Here is a 21,109-nt window from a genome sequence, read left to right on the forward strand (position 1 = left end):
CAAGGGTCAATCGCCGATCAGTCCATAAAAAAAATATATACCCAAAGCGATCATAAGTTTAAGACCGTTTTCACATTATCCGATCCGATATCGGATGTCGGAAGAATTTCAATAGAAAATATCCAAGATGGCGCCTGTAATGTATGGGATATCGGTCCGACAACCGATATCGGATTGGATGATGTGAAAACGCACTAAGGGTTTCTAAATGTCAGTCTTGTTTTCAGAAAACGCGTTGAATATTTGAATATCAACGTTGTCGATATAAATCCATACTTCCACACTAATATTATAAATGGGAAAGTGTGTGTGTCTGTTTGTTTCTCCGTCCTTCACGGCAAAACGGAGTGACGAATTGTCGTGATTTTTTATACACAGGCTACTTTGTTTCTTTCTAACGCGAGCGAAGCCGTGTGCAATAGCTAGTGTCTAATATGACAAATTGAAAAGAGACTTCCGCTTGTAACTTGTAACTTTCAGTTTTGAGAAATGGACCCCTGGCAGAGAGAATTTACAGCCTAAAGCACATCTCGGACACTGGCGATGAAATAGTATATGAAAGAGGCGCGTTCCTAGCACACATTCTAAGTTCGTGTAGGTGAACGCGTAACAAGCTTGTATGAGTGAGATATGACAGGTCGATCGTTCGCGTTTTTGACAGGCGGTAACTGTCAGGTAACCGAGAGGGGGTGGGTGGCACTTTCAGCGGGGAGCGGGAGTGGCCATACTGTACGATAGTACTCTTTATTTGACTGTGCCTAAAGTCAAACATGGCCGATTTATTTCCTAACTCCGTAAGGATAATGTTTTTCCCCCTCGTTTCTCAACGATTCATGTTAATGACTGTTTGACTACGTCATTTATCAACAGATATAATAATAAACAAGCTAATTGCACGTGGCTTCGCTCGCTTTAAATTCCAAAATTGCGGAATACTAACTTCCACTTCCCATTTTAGGGAAGTGGGGGGTTAGAAAGAGACAAAATGTAGCCTTTGTCACTCCCGATCCCTTCCACTATCTCCAGTTAAAAATCATGACAATTTATCGCTCCGTTTTGCCGTGAAAGACGGACAAACAAACAGACACACACACTTTCCCATTTGTAGCACAAAATATGAATTGTATAGTTGTTAAATCGGTTGACATAATGATAACTTTCATGGTACATAAGTGTTTGTACAGTTTAGAATTAGGTATTTACGTAGATAATCTTGTCTTTAATTTATGTACATACTAGCTTTTTCCCGCGGCTTCGCTCGCGTTAGAAAGAGACAAAAAGTAGCCTATGGCACTCTCCATCCCTTCAAATATCTTTACTTGAAAAATTACGACAATTCGTCGCTCTGTTTTGCCATGAAAGACGGACAAACAAACAGACACACACACTTTCTCATTTATAATATTAGTAGGGATACTGGGGACGCTATTGCACAACACCCTGCATTTTATGATTAAGCACTGAGACTTGGCACAGGTTGTTCCTTGGGTGGCCCTGAGTAGATAAAGATCGGGAGGCATCGAGAGCCCCCCTTAATTTAGGAGGGAAGAGGGGGGGAAGGCTGGCGCCGCCGCGCTTCCTTTGAAACCATATTTCTCTAAAACTATACAAAATAGGGCATGCGATATATCATTTTCGGATAAATGAAGGACGAGGAATTCATTTTTGGAACAAAAAAAATGTATTTTAGAACAAAAATACAAAATAAAATGGGAAAATCTGAAAACGAGAATTTTTTTTTATACATATTATTGCACATTTTATGAAAACTGTAATGGTTTTTTCTAAATAAAAAATATTATTTAATAGCTACATTTATCTAGTTTTAGAAAATGTATAATTTGTTATAGAAATATATTATAGGACGAGTTATAAAAAATAATTTACATCGCCCGATAGGGTGATTTGAATGCTCATTTCAATAAGTTTTGTCAACGATTTCAGGTATAATCACTATTTTTAACACACGAAAGCCGTAATCATTGTAGTTTATGGCTATTTTAGTGATTAATGTACTTAAAATAAAAAAAAATACAAAAATTTTAAAAAATATTAAAAATGTGATATTTTTTTTTAACATTATCCTATTTTGTTCTTTCTACACAATATATATCTAAAAGCAATAAATATCAATAAAAAGCCACATTTATACAGTTTATAAAAATATATAGTTTGTTATATAAATATATTACGAAACGCGAGATAAAAAATAATGAAAATGAAAATTTTAATGTACGGGTCAGCTTGCATTATTCGATGAGGTGAGGTAAAGGTACTACCCGCTATGCAGTGGAGTTCGTCTAGTAATACAGAAATATACTTATTCTAATAACGTTTACACATGTAGGTATATCACGACCCAGTACAGAAAATTGTAAATTTCATGTGACTTATATTGCAAAAAAATGTCTTAATCACGTTCTCCTCTCCTAAAGCAGTTCTGCATGCATAGGCTTGAAGATTTTTTAGTTTACTAGCAGAATTTAGTTACTTCCTTTGGGCACCCTTAAATCGGTTTTACCCATCCATAAAAGATAAAATAAAAATCGTCATATTCTTCCTTTCAGTATCAATGATAGTTAGTTATTGCGCAATAGTGCCATAAAAAATAAACTAGATTCGTATTAGCATTAAACATTAATGATTTTTGAACTAAGACATTGCTTTTGTACAAAGGAGAACCTCAAAAAATGGTCTGACTAGACGAAAACATATGTATCGGGGCTAGTACTCAAGGCTCTCAAAAAGTGTAGCTATTTTGAGTTATTCAAATAAAACAACATGAATAGTCTGAATTTAATTATGTATATATCACAACATCCACTGCATAAGCACATCAGCTCCGAACATTTAATTTAAAAAGTCTTTTTTTACGGTTGCACCTTACGCGGCACTGTTTTTTATTACACCTGCATCCGACAATTTCGAGGCATGTTTCTGCAGCAACAGGCAACGTTGCGGGCAAGTAGGCTCCCAAATCCCAATTGTTACAGACTTTCGTCCAGCCACAAGTAGCAAATAATGGCAAATTTTGAATTGGGTTTAGTTGACCCCATAAATGGACACCTTGATATACCTATAACCCTTACAAAAATGGTGCAAGGCAGCTTTTTTCGGTGAAATGCTGTTAATTTGGCGGTCTTTTTTGGTTAATAACTATTTTCGGCACTCGTTAACCAAAGTACAGGACGCAGATCTGGAATAATAAATATGTCAAGTAAGAATTATCCATAAATTATGCAAATCATATAGATAACTACTAATTTCACAAGATGTATTAGGATCAGATGTATATATCTGACCTATCATATCAATCGATCATTTCATGTAATATAAATAGTTAAATTCAGACTATATAGGAGTACTTATGTTGTTTAATTTGAATTACTCTTACTATTTCATTATTTTTTATCTCGCGTTTCGTAATATATTTATATAACAAACTATATATTTTTATAAACTACATAAATGTGGCTTTTTATTCATATTTATTGCTTTTAGATATATATTGTATAGAAAGAACAAAATAGGATAATGTTATAAAAGAGTTATCACATTTTTTTTTAATTTTTGTATTTTTTTTATTTTAAGTACATTAATCACTAAAATAGCCATAAAATACAATGATTACGGCTTTCGTGTGTTAAAAATAGTGATTATACCTGAAATCATTGACAAAACTTATTGAAATGAGCATTCAAATCACCCTATCGGGCGATGTAAATTATTTTTTATCACTCGTCGTATAATATATTTCTATAACAAATTATACATTTTCTAAAACTAGATAAATGTAGCTATTAAATAATATTTTTTATTTAGAAAAAACCATTACAGTTTTCATAAAATGTGCAATAATATGTATAAAAAAAAATCTCGTTTTCAAATTTTCCCATTTTATTTTGTATTTTTGTTCTAAAATACATTTTTTTTGTTCCAAAAATGAATTCCTCGTCCTTCATTTATCCGAAAATGATATATCGCATGCCCTATTTTGTATAGTTTTAGAGAAATATGGTTTCAAAGGAAGCGCGGCGGCGCCAGCCTTCCCCCCCTCTTCCCTCCTAAATTAAGGGGGGCTCTCGATGCCTCCCGATCTTTATCTACTCAGGGCCACCCAATGAACAACTGTGCCAAGTCTCAGTGCTTAATCATAAAATGCAGGGTTCCCATACAAGACATAGCAATAGCGTCCCCAGTAGGATTATCTATGTGTACCTATGTTTATTGGACTATTCTCTTCTTCCTGCCATCATCAATGTTTAGTTCCAGTTTTGAAAAGTTATTTTGGTTGGTGGTTGGCATTATTTAGTAGAATACGCCTTTGTGTGAATCATACTTCAAGAAAGAGCGACCTATCTCAAACGCCGGTAACGCACGTGCATCCTCTGATTGTGCAGGTGTCATGCGATTGTTTACTCGTTGGCCACAATATCCATAAACACATAATACATTTACATTTCTTTGTCTGTTTCGACATGGCAATATAACACTGTTAATTGTTTACAGTTTATTGTTAAGTGATTCATACAGATTAACTAACGTAGATGAATATAACAATGCAAAGAATTATTGTAAACAGGTTTATCTTGGTTATGTTTCTTAGTTTATGAGTGTAGTAGGTTACTAAGTAAAGAGAGATATCCAGACATTCACACGTCAAATGATCTTTTTTTTTTTATATAAAAATGGCCTCAGTCCCACTTGGTGGGACTATTTTGCCAGTGTCAGGGTAAGTGCGACATTGTTCGGTAGCTGGCACTTGTAAATTGATAGCTAGATTTTACAAGGGCACGTGGACTATCGGCCGTCGATGACAAAAAAGGGGCAAAACGCGTTTCGAGATTAATTCTTCATCAGCTTCTCACTATAACATTAGTTTACTGCATAATAAGCTATCGATATTACACTTTAAACAACATTAATGAGCAAAAGGAGAAATTATTCGCGACACGTGCCACTAAGATGGCAGCCGAACCGGAAGTAGTCAAATGATCTTGTGTACTGCTTTCTTTCTTTGTCTGCTTTTACAATTCAACGTTCCTGCAGAAATGAAGGTAGTGGCAGAAAAATATTCCTTATCAACATGATCACTTCAGCCTTAAGATTATTACTGCTGAACATAGGCTCTCTATGTATACCGGTTGGTCCAGCATCTTTCGGCAAACTTAAAACCATTCACGGTATGATATATCTGTACGATCCGTCGTAACAGATTAATCGAAACGACCGATCGACAGTGTATGTCAACATCGTTAACGATTTACTTGATCGCATACGATATCGCAAATCGCAACAAAATCCCGTGTGATCTAAAGTGTGTGGTGCGACCACCGATTCTATTTTTGTGTCATACTTACCTACTGATTTTATTATTCCGCCTCGTGCGAGTAAGTCCGTTTTCACATTATCCGATCCGATGTCGGACCGATATCCCATACATTACAGGCGCCATCTTGTTTTTTTTCTATTGAAATCCTTCCGACTTCCGATATCGGATCGGATAATGTGAAAACGGACTAACGCGGGCGGAGGCTGGGCGGGGGGATCGTTTACGATATCGTAAACGATGGATCGCCTCGTGTGTGACCGGCGCTTTCGATGCGACCGATCGTACACGATATCTGTCCGATCGATCGAAACGATGAATCGTGCCGTGAATGTGTGGCTTTATAAGGTCAACTGTCTATCTTGTGGGGGGACGTCCTACCGACTGATAGTCCGTGGTCCTCGAGCACTTGTCGCTTAGCAAGCTATAGAGAGTGCTATGCTTGGAAATTCTTTACGCCATCGAATCAGAAATGAGGAGATCCGTAGATAAACTAAAGTAACCGACATAGACACAGCCTACCGGATTATCAAGCTGAAGTGAAGGTGGGTCACACGACATTGCACGTAGATCAGATAGCCGATGGGGTCGAAAAAAGATGTCTGAATTTTTTTTTTTTTATTTGTGGTAATAGACCCATTTACTTGATATGTGCTAAAGTTTTCACGTAATCATTTTAGCGCCATCTACCCGAGAATCGACCAAAGGTTTAGTGCCATCTGGACCAGAGTAAATGATTCTTCATGGTTCCGAAGCGTGTTTATCTTAGACTGTTCTGTGACTAGTCTATTAAGTAAGATAATAAAAACACATACAAGTGTAATGTGATTTTGATTATAGGTTTAAACAGATTAAACATTTTGCTGTTTTTATCCTTTTCTTAGAACGTTTTCACATTATACGATCTGATATCGGATGTAGGAAGGATGTCAAAGATGGCACCTCTAATAAGATAGCGGCTCTACATCCCATACCGGATCAGATAATGTGTAATTTCTTGTTGGTGTTTGACAGGTTTGTAAAACATACATATTATAATATAACAACATTGCGCATCAGTATAATGTATTTAAAAGTTTATTTTTGCAATAATCTGGCATTTTTTTGTATCTGCCACCTCAAAGAATATGCCAGTGTGACGAATCGCCAGCGACGGAAAAACTGGTCGTTCATACACGTCACGTAATATGACGTCTTCATAAAAACCGTAATCGCTCACCGTTTACCATAAAAACGTGATATTAGACGATTTTATTCCTATTTACGACGCATTATCTTTCTATTAGACATGTGCTTTTTGTGGGTACAAATTTATATGTAAGGGGGTCTACATTTCTCTGCAGCTGTCTGTACCTACTTGATGGTTTGGGATGATTTACTAAGATTACACGATTTGTGTTTAATGCATCTGATTTGCAAGTAAATTATAGAAATAAAAAAAAAATCATACATTAATATGTTTTCTACTTTTATTAATCCTAATTAAGTACTCCAGCTGGCTTCGGACATATTATTCCAAACGCGACAATGCTGCACCAAAATTGCTGGAAAAGTTACAATTTATGAATATTAGTTTGTACCTAGTACTAATTGAACAATTATTATTGAACGGTATTTAATAAACATAGTACATACCTATGTTTTATGATTATGACTTATGACTTTGGTCGTTAAAACATAAGACCTTTTCAACATGTGGTAACCATAAAGAAGTAATGATAAGAATTTTTGCGCGTTTTCTTTCTTAAGTTATCTTTAATAAAAGTTTTTTTTTTACTTTATACCTAGTTTCATATATAGGGTCAATGAAACCTATTTAAGATGTTTTTTGTAATAAAATAATTATAAGTAGATGTAGAGACAGATAACCCCATATAACATTTCTTATCAACCCATGTTTGTTTGTAAACAAATAACTTTGTGCAACATTTAAAACCTAATAACTGTTTCTAGTTAAGTATTTTATTATCGATATTTCAAAGCTATACAAACCCGAAAAGTAAAACTTATTATTGTAGTGACCTTTAAGTATCTAATTTTTTTTCCCCTCACTAGCTCGAAAACACGTGTTTTGTCCTTTAATACCAGCGAGTAAAAACGCATTTTATCCACTAGTGGGTAAAGTAATTTGACCTTGAATAAAGTCAAATTAACTGCTTTAAAATTGATAAAAGTAGGTGAATCTAGTAATAAAGATGATTTACCACCTGTGGAACTACTGGAAACAGTGATAAACGCATTTTTTGAGTTGTAGTTTCCTCGCTATAGTGAGGGGAAAAGTTTTGTGTTGCACTCGGGTGCAAATGTATTTTACTTCTCGTGTGATAAAAAACTCGCAAGTTCAGGATTCTATTCTCGAACCACTCGCTTCGCTCGTGGTTCAACTATAGAATCCTTTCACTTGCTCGTTTTTCAATTCCACACTCGGCGTTAAAATACAACTTTGCCCCCTTGTATAACAAATAACTATTTATTGTTATTACCTATACATATTACCTGTACATATCATTGAAATTTAAGATAATTTAGGTTCCTATCATGAAAACTAAACTAATAAATATTAATTCTTAAAAACTCACAGTTTTATCCAAAAGCCAGCTAGCCGGGAAGATCAGCGGTATGTAAGTAATCATGTAGATCATGGACGTCCAATACACGGTGATGCTCGAAACCTCATAATATTTCACCACGGCGTCCTGAATTATACTATATTGTATCCATTGGAAAGCATTGGACGCTGAATAAAAGACGAATATACCCAACATGAGGTATCTATTAGGGGTGACTTTATATTCAACTTTTTTAGTAGGGGATTCTAAATTCGCCCCTTTTTCGTTGACTCCATCCATGACGCTTCCGCAAACATCCATTTTAGTTTCACTCATTATTGTTGTTTTAATTTGGCACTTTTGTTACTTTATAATAATTATTGTCGCTTTAAAAGCCCTTAATATTAAATATTATTGTCAGTTCTCGCGCATTCCGTTCCGGCGCGTGTTCGGTCCGGCGGTTCGCCGACGACTGATCTGTTTTCCTTTACGAGATTTCCTCATACAGTGCAGAAATATGGATACATGTGGTTCCTTACTGCAGGGAGTTAAGGTTTGTTTTGCATAGCATTGTGGGTTAACTGTGCGATTCATTCGCAAACCTTTTATGAATGTGTTTCCAAGTTGGATCGACAATGACGTTTATCAACATTATGGTGTGATTAGTGATTATACTAGGTAATATAATCCTTAACAAGGTTATTTTACAGTTTTTATGTTATTTTAGAATTATTGTCAACGGTTTCGATCAAAATATGGATCATTTGGTGTTAAATAATAAGTAGATATATTATTTGTTTTTCTCAAACATGGTATGAAATATTGATGTTATGTGCCTTATAATTGGCAGCGAAGTATGACGTTGCAGGTGCGGCTAGGACGATTGATAGATAATGGAATTTCATACAAACCTTGCAGGCCAAGTCCGGCAAAGTCTTCTTTTTTAATTTCCAAACACAGATAATTGTGACATAACATCCAGGTATTTAGCCAATTAAAAAAAAACTATAAGGGGCTTTATAGACGTGCCGACTGCAACTGGTACGGGCCCTAGACAATATTTGATTTTGGGTGCGTTTTCATACAAAAAAAATTTTTTTCGTTTTTTTTTTGATTTGTTTTTAAGTTTTTGTTTTTTTATAAGCGTATACGGAGTATCAAAGGGGAACGAAAATTCGATTATTTTTGCGCTACGACGCACCGTTTAGGAGATACAGCCATCCAAAGTTACTATTTTCAGTAGACTTTATTTATTTCATACCATGTTTGAGAAAAGCACTATACATACCTCGGCGGGAAATGGGGTTGCCCGCCTCAGACCTCCGGCCTCGCTTGGCTCGGCCGTCTATATGTCTTCGGCCGGCAACCCCCTTTGTCCCGGCCTCTGTAGTAATGTACTATTACAAGGGGGGCAAAGTGTTGTTTAACCAATATTGGCAAATATTGATACCTGAGCAAGAAGTGTCAAAATTGATAATCGAAAAATTCCAATATCGAACCGTAGCGTGTAGTTCAAAAACTGAAATTTTGGTCGTTGCCAGGGTTTCAAGACATGAAGGTTAAACAAAATTTGCCAACGAGTGAAACACAAAATTTTTCACCACACCAACACGAACAAAATACTGACTATAAAACATCAAACTAAATCAAATCCATCAATTTATTCAATATTTATGATTCAAAACCATGATTTATAGATAAATTCTAACAGCCCGATTAAGACATCAAGCTAAAACTATGAAATTACTTTGCACTCTTGTGGATAAAATGCAGTCTTGCTAAGTATCTGTTTTCGAATAGCAAAGAGAACCTTTACCAGTTGGTGTGGTGAAAATGAATTTTATTTTATTTTGTATATATAATACCTGGTACTCAAATGTCGTATTCATAATATAGAAAATGAGTTTTTATTTAAATATCACATGTTCAAACACGAGATGCATGCAATAAAATATTTACTGAAAAACTACTGTGACAAATCAATTTTCAACCATTACAAGTTTAACAAGTGAACATTGTTAACAACATAGCATCATTATTTTTCCCGTTATGTATATATAGGGATCATATATGTATTTTCACAGTGCTTTGGTTTATCTGTAATGCTGTGTTAATTATTATGAATAAAAATAAAATAATAAAATAAATGATGTAGTTGAAACATGTATCCATATATCCATACTAATATTTTAAATGGGAAAGTGTATGTGTCTCTTTGTTTCTCCGTCTTCCACAGCGACGAATTGACGTGATTTTATAAGTGGAGATAGTTGAAGGGACGGAGAGTGACACAGGCTACTTGTCTCTTTCTAACGCGAGCGAAGCCGCGGGCAAAAGCTAGTAGTATATAATTGTATTACTGTATGTGTATTTATTTATTTATTAATTATTTATATATTATTTGCCCATTGTCTTTATGGTACCATGTTGTACAAATTGCGGAATTTGTTACCCTCTTCAAGTTTTCTCTCTCATTTACTCAAAGGTTAACTGGAAGAGATCCCTCAAAGGGATAAGTTCGCCTTTGTACTTCACATCTTAATGTATGCTTTTTTTTATGTATTTTTGTACAATAAAGAGTTACTACTATAATTTTAAAATATTGCTGACCCCAAGCACCATTAAATATAAGGGTCTCCATAGACAATGCTTATTACCCCGAGATTACGAGCTCGTCGGACCCTTTAAGGACCTTAAGGGTCATTATCTTGCTCGATGTGGCAGAAGTATGCTATTAAGTATTAAAAAGGCTAAATTAGGTATTAGCATAAATTAAATATAACAAGATCATACCATCCCATCCTACATTAAAATGCGGCCGCCTACGAACGCGCTTACACTCCACCACACATAGATGGCGCCACAAAAAAATGCCTTGTTGTCACCGATTATTTGTAGATTGGCATTAAGTGTCAATTCCGAGCCGTAAATCTGTGTCAAAAGTGACATTTAACGCCATCTACAAGTATAATCGAAAGCTACAAGACATTTTTTTTGTGGCGCCATCTATTGTGGATGGAGTGTAAGCGCCGTAGGCTTTGCATGTATGATATGGTATGATCTTGTTATATTTAATTTATGGTATTAGAATACCTAGAAGTTGTGTTTACTTATATTTTAATAATAATTATAGTAGTCATACTAGTTATGAAAAAAAAGCTGCACTTTTAGATGGAAGCAAGCCGCTTTGCATGGTGATAGTAGACATCATAGTAAACGATTTTTTCCGAGGATATCGAAATTTCATCCCTTAGAAAGCGCAGCGAGGTGAAAAATGAAAAAATTCTATCTTTTTATCATATGGTCTGATTTTGACAAATCGTATCTCAAATGAAAGATATTGATTAGTGCAACTTAAAAAAAATTAAAAAAAAATATTGTTCAGAAAAAGTAACAAAAAAATTGAAAAATGTAAATTTACGTATCGCATTAAACAACTTCAAAGAATGAATGACAAAATGTAGAATATCGATATACGAGTTTTTTTTATATCAAAGACAGATAAATTCATAATTGAAAACTAAAAACCGCATCGAAATCGGATCAGTAGTTTTTAAGGTACATGTTGCCAAAGTTGGAAAAGTTTATATGATCACTTTGCAATTCCTTTGCCAGAAAGTCAGAAATAATCTATTTTTCTTAGACATAAAAGTACACAGTGACAGTACACATCAAAATAAAAGTTTTTTTCTCGAGGATATCATAATTTAAGCCCTTAGAAGGACGAGCGTAGTGAGGACTATTAAAAACTGTTAAAAAAAAATCTATTATTTTGGTGCTTTGTCCGATTTTGACAAAAAATGTGTCAATTGAAAGGTATTGTTTAATGTAATCGAAAAAAAAATTAAAAAAAAAATTGCTAAAAACGTGTAAGAAAAAATTAAAAAAAACTTAAATTTTCGTATCACGCTGAATAACTGTTAAGAACGACAGATAAGATATACAATGTCGATACATGAGTTTTTAAAATCAAAGACAAATAAATTCATAATTATAAACTGAAACCCGAATCGAAATCGGATCAGTAGTTTTTAAGAGACAAGTTGCCAAAGTTGGCTTAGTTTGTTTATATGGTCGCTTTTAAATTATTCAGCCAAAAAGTCAGAAATAATATATTTTTCTTACAGCTAAGAGTATGCATTGATAGAAGACATCATAATAAATGATTTTCGCTGAGGATATAAAAATTTCATCCCTTAGGAATCCGAGCGTAGCGAGGTCTGCAACGAAAAACAACAAAAAAACAAGTTTTTTTTTTGGGTGGTCTGATTTTTACAAAACGTGTGTCAGTTGAAAGAAATTAATTTATGTAACATAAAAAAAAAAACTTGGTTTTTTGTTGTTTTTCGTTGCAGACCTCGCTACGCTCGGATTCCTAAGGGATGAAATTTTTATATCCTCAGCGAAAATCATTTATTATGATGTCTTCTATCAATTCATACTCTTAGCTGTAAGAAAAATATATTATTTCTGACTTTTTGGCTGAATAATTTAAAAGCGACCATATAAACAAACTAAGCCAACTTTGGCAACTTGTATCTTAAAAACTACTGATCCGATTTCGATTCGGTTTTCAGTTTATAATTATGAATTTATTTGTCTTTGATTTTAAAAACTCATATATCGACATTGTATATCTTATCTGTCGTTCTTAGCAGTTATTCAGCGTGATACGAAAATTTAAGGTTTTTTTAATTTTTTCTTACACGTTTTTAGCAATTTTTTTTTTTAATTTTTTTTCGATTACATTAAACAATACCTTTCAATTGACATATTTTTTGTCAAAATCGGACGAAGCACAAAAATAATAGAATTTTTTTTAACAGTTTTTAATAGTCCTCACTACGCTCGTCCTTCTAAGGGCTTAAATTATGACAACCTCGAGAAAAAAACTTTTATTTTGATGTGTACTGTCACTGTGTACTTTTATGTCTAAGAAAAATAGATTATTTCTGACTTGCTGGCAAAAGAATTGCAAAGTGATCATATAAACTAAACTTTTCCAACTTTGGCAACTTGTACCTTAAAAACTACTGATCCGATTTCGATGCGGTTTTTAGTTTTCAATTATGAATTTATCTGTCTTTGATATAAAAAAACTCGTATATCGATATTCTACATTTTGTCATTCATTCTTTGAAGTTGTTTAATGCGATACGTAAATTTACATTTTTCAATTTTTTTGTTACTTTTTCTGAACAATATTTTTTTTTTAATTTTTTTTTTAAGTTTCACTAATTAATATCTTTCATTTGAGATACGATTTGTCAAAATCGGACGATATGATAAAAAGATAGAATTTTTTTCATTTTCATAAAACACCTCGCTGTGCTCGGCTTCCTAAGGGATGAAATTTCGATATCCTCGGAAAAAATTGTTTACTATGATGTTTACTATCACCATGCAAAGCGGCTTGCTTCCATCTAAAAGTGCAGCTTTTGGTCAAAAATTCTCCATAACAAGTATGACTCTATAGTCAGGGATTTTTATTAATTTGGATTTTTGTTAGTATGTTTTTGCCATTAACAGAGTATACATTTTATAACCGACAATTCTTAAGGAGGTGGTCAAATATTATAATTATATACCCTGTTTTAATAGAATTTCGTTAACTTTAAGAGAAGATTCTTTACATCAAATACAATTAATTTATCTAAGAAACTAGCGTCTTAACTCTTGCGATTATCGAGATAATTGCTGAACACGTGTGTCACAGCCTTTACCAATTCCTAATGTTATTTCTTTTGACATGTTCCGTCAATCACTTGACACTAACTTGAATGTTATTGTTAAGGGTCTCTCACACTAATAAATTCATTTATTATGTATGAAAATGATTAAAAATTTTTTTTTTGCGAATTTAACTAAAAGTGATACCTATACAAAGGATGGTTCCTGATATAGGATAATGAACCTAACGACGTGTCGAATCTAACGGAAAACAAAAAAACATAGCTTCTCAAATCTAAAGTATACTGTCACTTGTCATAAGGACGAAATTAGTTCGTATATTTATACGAACTACCTGTAACAGCATCCTTAACATTATGGTATTTTTAGCCTTTAAAAGATACAATCATAAAAAGACGAATCACCAAACGACAACAACCAGACCAAGGTTAATCTCATCATATTAAGATTATTAAATATTCATTCCTATTTAACTTCATGAAATGAGAAATTTCCTAATTGCTTTATTTACAAACCTTATTCTTATATGACATGTGGTAAAAAAACGCGAGAGATTAAATTAAACATATTTTTTTTTATTTAGCTGCACATTTTTACTATAGAAGATTATCCATTCAAGGATTCTTACTTTGTTATTGGTTGAGTCGTCCATGGTCATATTCTTTTTACTTTTTTTTTATTGAGAAACAACGGTAAAAAAATGTTGTTGAAACAGATTCAAACTATTTTTTTAGGCACAGTATAATAGTACATTACGATACAAGTGCGTAAAAAAGGAAGTTCGAAACGAGTGGCGATAAATTAAAACACGACCGAAGGGAGTGTTTTAAATCGACACGAGTTACGAATTTCCTTTTCGCACGTGTATCGTACGACGTTTTTCAGTACAGATGAGCCTCCGAAGTTTCGACCTGGCATATAATGAACCACTTCTCGAACTAGTGCGTAAAAAAACGACCATCTGTACTGAAAAATAATTTATCATTCTAAGTAGTACCTATATGAAACAAAGTCACTCCCCGCTGTCTGTCTGTCTCTCCCTATGTATGCTTAGATCTTGAAAACTACGATTTATTTTATACACAAAGTGATTCAAGAAGAAGGTATCTATGTCTCGTGCACTAATTTATTATTGACGCCATCGACACAAGTACGTCGTGAATCGTAATTAGACAAATCGGATATAAATGTACAGCTATACAAAAAAAAAACTAAAAGTGTTAAGACGCTACAGGAGGGGCTAATTCTCCATACAATCTTCTCGACTATTTTCTCCCTGGGTTTTGAAGATAGAGCAAAGATTTTTTCAACACAGATGTCTTTCCCATCACGGAACAATGATGTTCCGGACCTTTAGGAGGCGTGCGCGGGGCCGTAGCCAACGCGTAGAGGCCCTTTTGACACTTTAATTAAATGTAAGGGGTACACTGAGCGGATGTTGCCCTTGCCCGTATCATGGGACACACGCAGAGGCAACACCCACCAGGGTGTAAGGACTATTTGAGAGTTAATGCAATCTAAAATGAACTGGGCTAATGGATGAAAGTGATGGACTAAATAATGGGCTATGAGATAAAAAACCGCACGGCTGCCTAATAATAAAATGGTATCCAATTTTATTTATTCTGTGTCGGACCGTTTAAATTTTTTAATATTATTATTTTTAAAGACGCTATATCCCATCAAAAATTTCCAAAAACGGCCTTATGGCGTAAAAAAGGTGTGGCGTTCAAAATTGGTGACAATTAGCCAAAAAAGCTAAGTACACGGTCCGACACAGATTATTTCATGGTTATTTCAATTGTCAAATTTCGTTTTGATTTATTAAGTTTTGAAGGAGGAAACAGTCGAGAACGGAACATCGATTTTAAAGATTTTTTCGCAATAACTGAGTTGTTCTTAATGGACAATTTTTTTTTCGATAAATCTAGTTAATAACACTAGTACATTAAACTAGAATTCCCATATTGAAATGGGCCTTTCCATTTTAGCATTTTTGCTCCTGTAGCGTTTTAAATATTTCGGGTTCTTCGTGTGTTAAAAAGTTCTATATCTACCAGTGGCGGCTGGTGAAAATTTCTGCTAGGCAACACCAAAGCAAAAAGAAACCTACCTTAACATTAGGTACTTTACTAGTAATCAATTTTAGGCAAGCCGGTGGGAATTGGCTTGTATGGACCAGCCGCTGCTGATATCTACCTACAATAAAATAATGTACTTATTTGAACACGTGTTGGGCACAGGGTACGCAGCCAAATGCACAAACGGTTGCGATAACATTAACAATGTTATCCGATCGTAACTAGCTATCTCTTGGGCGGGGCATGTTGCCAGGCAGATTGATGGCAGGTGGACCAAAATGTTGACCGAATGGTGGCCGCTATCGGATATAAGAAGCGCCTGGCATCCGTTGGCTCGTTGGGTGGACGACATTCGAGAGGATAAGTGGCGTACACGAAGGGAATAGGCCTCCCTTCGTGTACGCCACTTATCCCGGTCCTCGCAGTGGGCAATTAATGGCTGAAATGATGATGAAGATGAACTAGCTATCTCTATCGCTTTTCCGTATTGGCGCGACAGAGACAGACTGATTTGGTCGGCGTCTAGCGGCAACGAACAACGATTGACATGTCGGCTAGGCCGGCAGATTCTAAAACACAGCCGAGTCATAATTTACTGCTTTAGGTTTCCGGACCCCAAAAGCGGGAACCCCATGAATAAACTCATACATATGAGACTTAGGGCCAGTTGCATCAACTACATTTGACAGACACATCATCGTCACGCAGCAGAGGTCTATGGAACTTCCCATACAATAAAATTTAACGAATGCTTTAACGGTGACAGACGGTTTGGTGCAACCGACCCTTAGATGTATTTTGTACCTGTAATACATTTTCCTAGATTTTAATACAACATTAGGGTATCTAGCCAAATGATATGCATTGGCTAGAGCCACAGTATAATAAAGAGTACTATCGTACAGTATGGCCACTCTCGCTCCCCGCTGAAAGTGCCGCCCACCCCCTCTCGGTTACCTCACAGTTACCGCCTGTCAAAAATGCGAACAGTCGACCTATCATATCTCACTCATACAAGCATAGTACGCGTTCACCTACACAAGCTTAGACTGTGTGCTAGGAACGCGCCTCTTTCATTATATTTAATCGCCAGTGTCCGAAGTGTTCTAGAGCTTAACTCTTTTTTCGGGTACAAAATAACCCGTCAGCTTAACATGTACAGTGAGCTGCAAAAGGCGAATTTACGATGAATTTATTCACTCACTGTACCTTCACAATCAACTATAATATAATATTTATATTGAAGTGAAACTTCTAATGCGACTTCCAACTGACAGCGCGTAACACTCAGTCATTGTTACTTTGCGTGAAATACCGCTCACTCAGCGCGTAACACTCTGTCTCAACGCGACTCACTCATTCTATTCATTGACTTATTCACTTAGTGACAGAACAGAATGCCCAGAATGATTTTGAATGGTGGAATGGTTGATTGGAATGTTTGTTTTTCAATAATTTGAGCAAAATTGCAATGTGGATATTTAAAAAAGATAAATAGATAGATAGAATACTATTTATTGGCACACCTCAGCAAAAGATACAGAAAAAAGATACAGTGGAGACAAAACAAATGATTATAAACAGAGGCAGATAACAGGCGGTCTTATCGCTAAAGATCGATCTCTACCAGACAACATTTGGGTAGCGGAAATATAAAAAAAAAACATGAAAATATGGACGTAACTAAACGAAAAATAGTGATGGTCACTTGACAAAATGTTTTTGAGGTTATGTTAGGAAGTTTCACTTCTTCCGCGTGGAGGGACTCTACGCATTGTTATTTAGCTTTATTTTTATAGTCAACTAACGACACTACTAATTATACACTGTGTTGCATAACACAATTATATGGAAAACTCCGCAAAAACTTGGCATCGGCAAACTAATTTAGGAAGTATTCCCGTTCGAGGCGAGACTTGATTTAATTACAGCGTGCCGTGGAGGCTCCGGGCTGTAGTTTATTTTTAGATGTATGTGATGCAAAAGTTGGTACGTTACTGTATGTAACTAGTTGTAGAGTCGAGTCACATACATAACTTTTCACCACACCAACTTGTCAAAGGCGTTTTTGATTCTTTAAATATAAATGACAAAATTAAATTTTATCTACAAAAGTGAAAATTAATTTCATATAAAGAATAGACTTTTAATTATTTTGAATCAGAAATCTTCCATAATATTGATGGATTTGACTTGGTTTCAGGATTTAGAGTTGACATTTTCTTCGTCAAAATTTTGTGTTTCACACGGTGGTAAAATTTTGTTTAACCTAAGGGCCTTGAAACCGTCGCAACATTTAAGACTCCATATTTTGAACCACCGGCTACGCTCGCGGTTCAATATTGGAATCTTTCGCTTGCACCAATATCAATATTGGCACGTGCGGTCAAACAACAACTTTACATCACACAAGTAAATGCCCTTACTGGGATTCGAACCTGGAACCATCGGCGTAGCAGACACTCACTAGTCCAGGCCGGTCGTAAAATACTGAAGGGCTACAGAGCCCAAGGTCGCTTGCTACGCGGTAGTCGGGACTGCGTAGCGCGTAGCAGCTGCAGCCGTAGCAATTTCCTGCGCTACGCTCCTTCCCGTTTGTATTGGGTTACGTAGCCAAATGCAACGCCCACGATAATATTTGTTGCGTAGCTATCTATCTCTATTGCTCTACCGTATTGGCGCGACAGAGCCAGATTGCATTTCTGCGGCGTTCGGCGTTCGCCGAATAGCAATCGTCGACGCTAGACGACGACAGAAATGCAGTCTAGTTCTGCGCCAATAAGCAAGAGCTGCAAGAGCGATAGAGATAGATAGCTACGAAACAGATATAATTCTGAGCGTTAGTGCATTTGGCTACGTATCATATTCTGTACAGCATTGGGCTTCGTGTACAGTCAAGTGTAAAAATATGGGTGTACATCTTACTCAAAAATATATCCCATAGCATCTTAGTCTGATGTAATAAGAGCGTAGTACCAGATTTCAGCAGTTCTCGAAAAGTTTGTACAAAAATTAAGGAAAAAGTTAAATTTGTTTTTATTAATTCCTATTTTGTTACCAAAATTTTGTTGATGAATTGAGATTTTATTAAGTTTTATTTCGTCATTAAGGTTCCTTAGTATCTATATTTTCTTAATTATAACAATTAACCTGTATGTATCTTACGAAAGTCGACTTATATTTCTAAATGTTGGTAACAAAATAGGATCAATTAAAATTTGCTGACGTGGCTATGTACAAAGTTGCCGGGAACTGCTCATTTATAAGACGATTATTTCGATACGTATTTTTGCACTTGACTGTACAGGATATATTATGATACGTAGCCGAATGAACAAACGTTCAGAATTATATCTGTTGCGTAGCTATCTATCTCTATCGCTCTTTCGTATTGGCGAGATAGAGCCAGACTTCGTTTCGATCGGCGTCTGGCGTCGATGATTGCCATTCGACTAGGCCGATTGAAGTGGAAGTATGATAGTGAAAGCTATTATTATTGTTGTCATTAAAATGTTACAACAGTTACGTTCTAGCTCATGAACATTGTATAACCACAAACTATATAAATAGTACAAGTACAGAAGGCTCACTCTTTTGATGTTCACAAAATGCCGCCATTCTAAATTCTTACCTTCATTAACAAACGGACCGTACGCGAGCAGCCAACATTGAATTTTATTGCGCCGCCGTGCGAAGGTCGTCGCCAATGAATGGGCCGCGAACTCGCGGCCGCTGACATGTACTTGTAGCGCGGCGATAGAATCGCGGAGTGAGCCGCCCCTGGTATAACTAATAGCTTTATTGAACCTGCCTTAAAAATCGATATTATTTATGGTCATGGTTCATTAATATTTCTTGTATGTATTATTAATTTTTCCTCAGTCACCTGTTATGAAGTTATGGAAAATATTTTTGCGCCAAAACTTACATCCTAGTGCAATGAATTAATAAATTAATTTTAACTAATACTATGCTAAGGGTCACTTGCACCGCCAAAACCGTTAACCCGAGGTTAACCCACAGCCCACTAACCTTGAGTTAAGCGGGTTAGTATGTTTACATGTGTCTGAGCAATGTATGTGGCGTAAATGAAAACCCTTAATTTAAATAAAACGATTAGTCCCAAGTTTACCCCCTCCCACCAATTAAGGGGGGGGGGGTCGTTAGCGCTCTAGCGATAGAACCTTCATCAGACCTTATGAGTGTAACATTACGTCAACAGGGGGCCCTATCTACATCGTGTTTTTCTTTGTTTTCCGTTAACTTCGACACGTCGTTAGGTTCATTATCAGGAACCACCCATAGTTAAATTCGCAAAAAAAAAAATTGTCATCATTTTTATAATATGAATTAATTAGTGTGAGAGACCCTTAAGAATATCATTCAAATTAGTGTCAAGTGATTGACGGCACATGTCAAAACAAATAACATTAGGAATTGGTAAAGGCTGTCACACACATTTTCAGTAATTTATCTTATTTTTTTAATAACTCAATAACCGTAAAAGTTAAGACGCTTGTTTTTTAGAGAAATTAATTGTATTTGATCTAAAGAACCTTTCCTTCAAGTTAACGGATTTCAATAAAAACAGGTTGTATAATATGATCAGATTTAATTATTTGAGACATACTTAAACAGCAATGCATGGAATTATGCTAAACTGCCAATAAAAGTTGTTCAATAATTCGACGACTGGCCGCGGTCCTGATGGGTTCGAATTCCGGAAAGGGATGAGCACAGATGTTTGTTCCTGAGTCATGGATAGTTTATATGCATATCGTCACTACTTTAAAAAAAACTTGTATCTTCGTCTGTCAATGAAAAGAAAATTGTAGTAAGTATGTATGGAATATATATAGACTTACTGCGTTTTAACTTTGAGGAGCAACGTGAGATACGAGATTTTTTCAAAGTAGTGACGTGATATATACATTTTGTTTAAAATTGCTCCTATATTTATTACAGGCGCTTTTCATTATATTATAAAAAAATAACAACATTATTCTGCTGTGCTTCTGCGCAAATAAATAAGTTTCTTAGTATAATATATTCTATTTATTAATATAGAAGTGGTCTTCTATAACTACACATATACCTTTTTTGTGCATATTAAGAACGCTATGAAACTGTGTACTTATTGTGTACGATCCAAATAAATAAAATAAAACTAAAAATATTTTAACTTCTAACTACACTCACATACGTTCAGTTTAGGAGAGCACTTAAATTGAGTAAATGTTTCACATAATAATATATGCCAAGCTCTCTGTCATTAGCAAACTGTCAAAAGGAATATCGACATATGTGACACGTACTCAACTCGTCAAACACGATCCTAATGCTACTGTGACATGTCTTTCACATGATGAGTTACGAGACAGAAAATCGTTACTAAACTAAAATAGTAATGATTTCGAAGCATAGATGTTAAACAAAATGTATAGACGAGTCTCCAAGGG

The 21,109-nt window shown here is 35.2% G+C and overlaps 1 protein-coding gene across 4 annotated transcripts in view; it reads right to left on the bottom strand.

Annotated features, from left to right (window-relative positions):
• Positions 1–21,109, bottom strand: part of LOC125225291 (uncharacterized MFS-type transporter C09D4.1) — a 119,042-nt gene that overhangs the window by 69,744 nt on the left and 28,189 nt on the right. Inside the window, exon 1 of one of the 4 annotated variants that reach the window (XM_048128928.1) lies at positions 7,909–8,331. The exons of the other annotated variants lie outside the window; for them this stretch is intronic. Within the exon in view, the coding sequence (XP_047984885.1) occupies positions 7,909–8,214 (306 nt within the window). The 5' untranslated portion in view covers positions 8,215–8,331. Of the gene's footprint in view, positions 1–7,908; positions 8,332–21,109 lie in introns of those variants that run through there. 4 annotated transcript variants of the gene reach the window in all.

The sequence above is a fragment of the Leguminivora glycinivorella genome, chromosome 4 (genome assembly GCF_023078275.1).
Source record: "Leguminivora glycinivorella isolate SPB_JAAS2020 chromosome 4, LegGlyc_1.1, whole genome shotgun sequence".
NCBI lineage: Eukaryota > Metazoa > Arthropoda > Insecta > Lepidoptera > Tortricidae > Leguminivora > Leguminivora glycinivorella.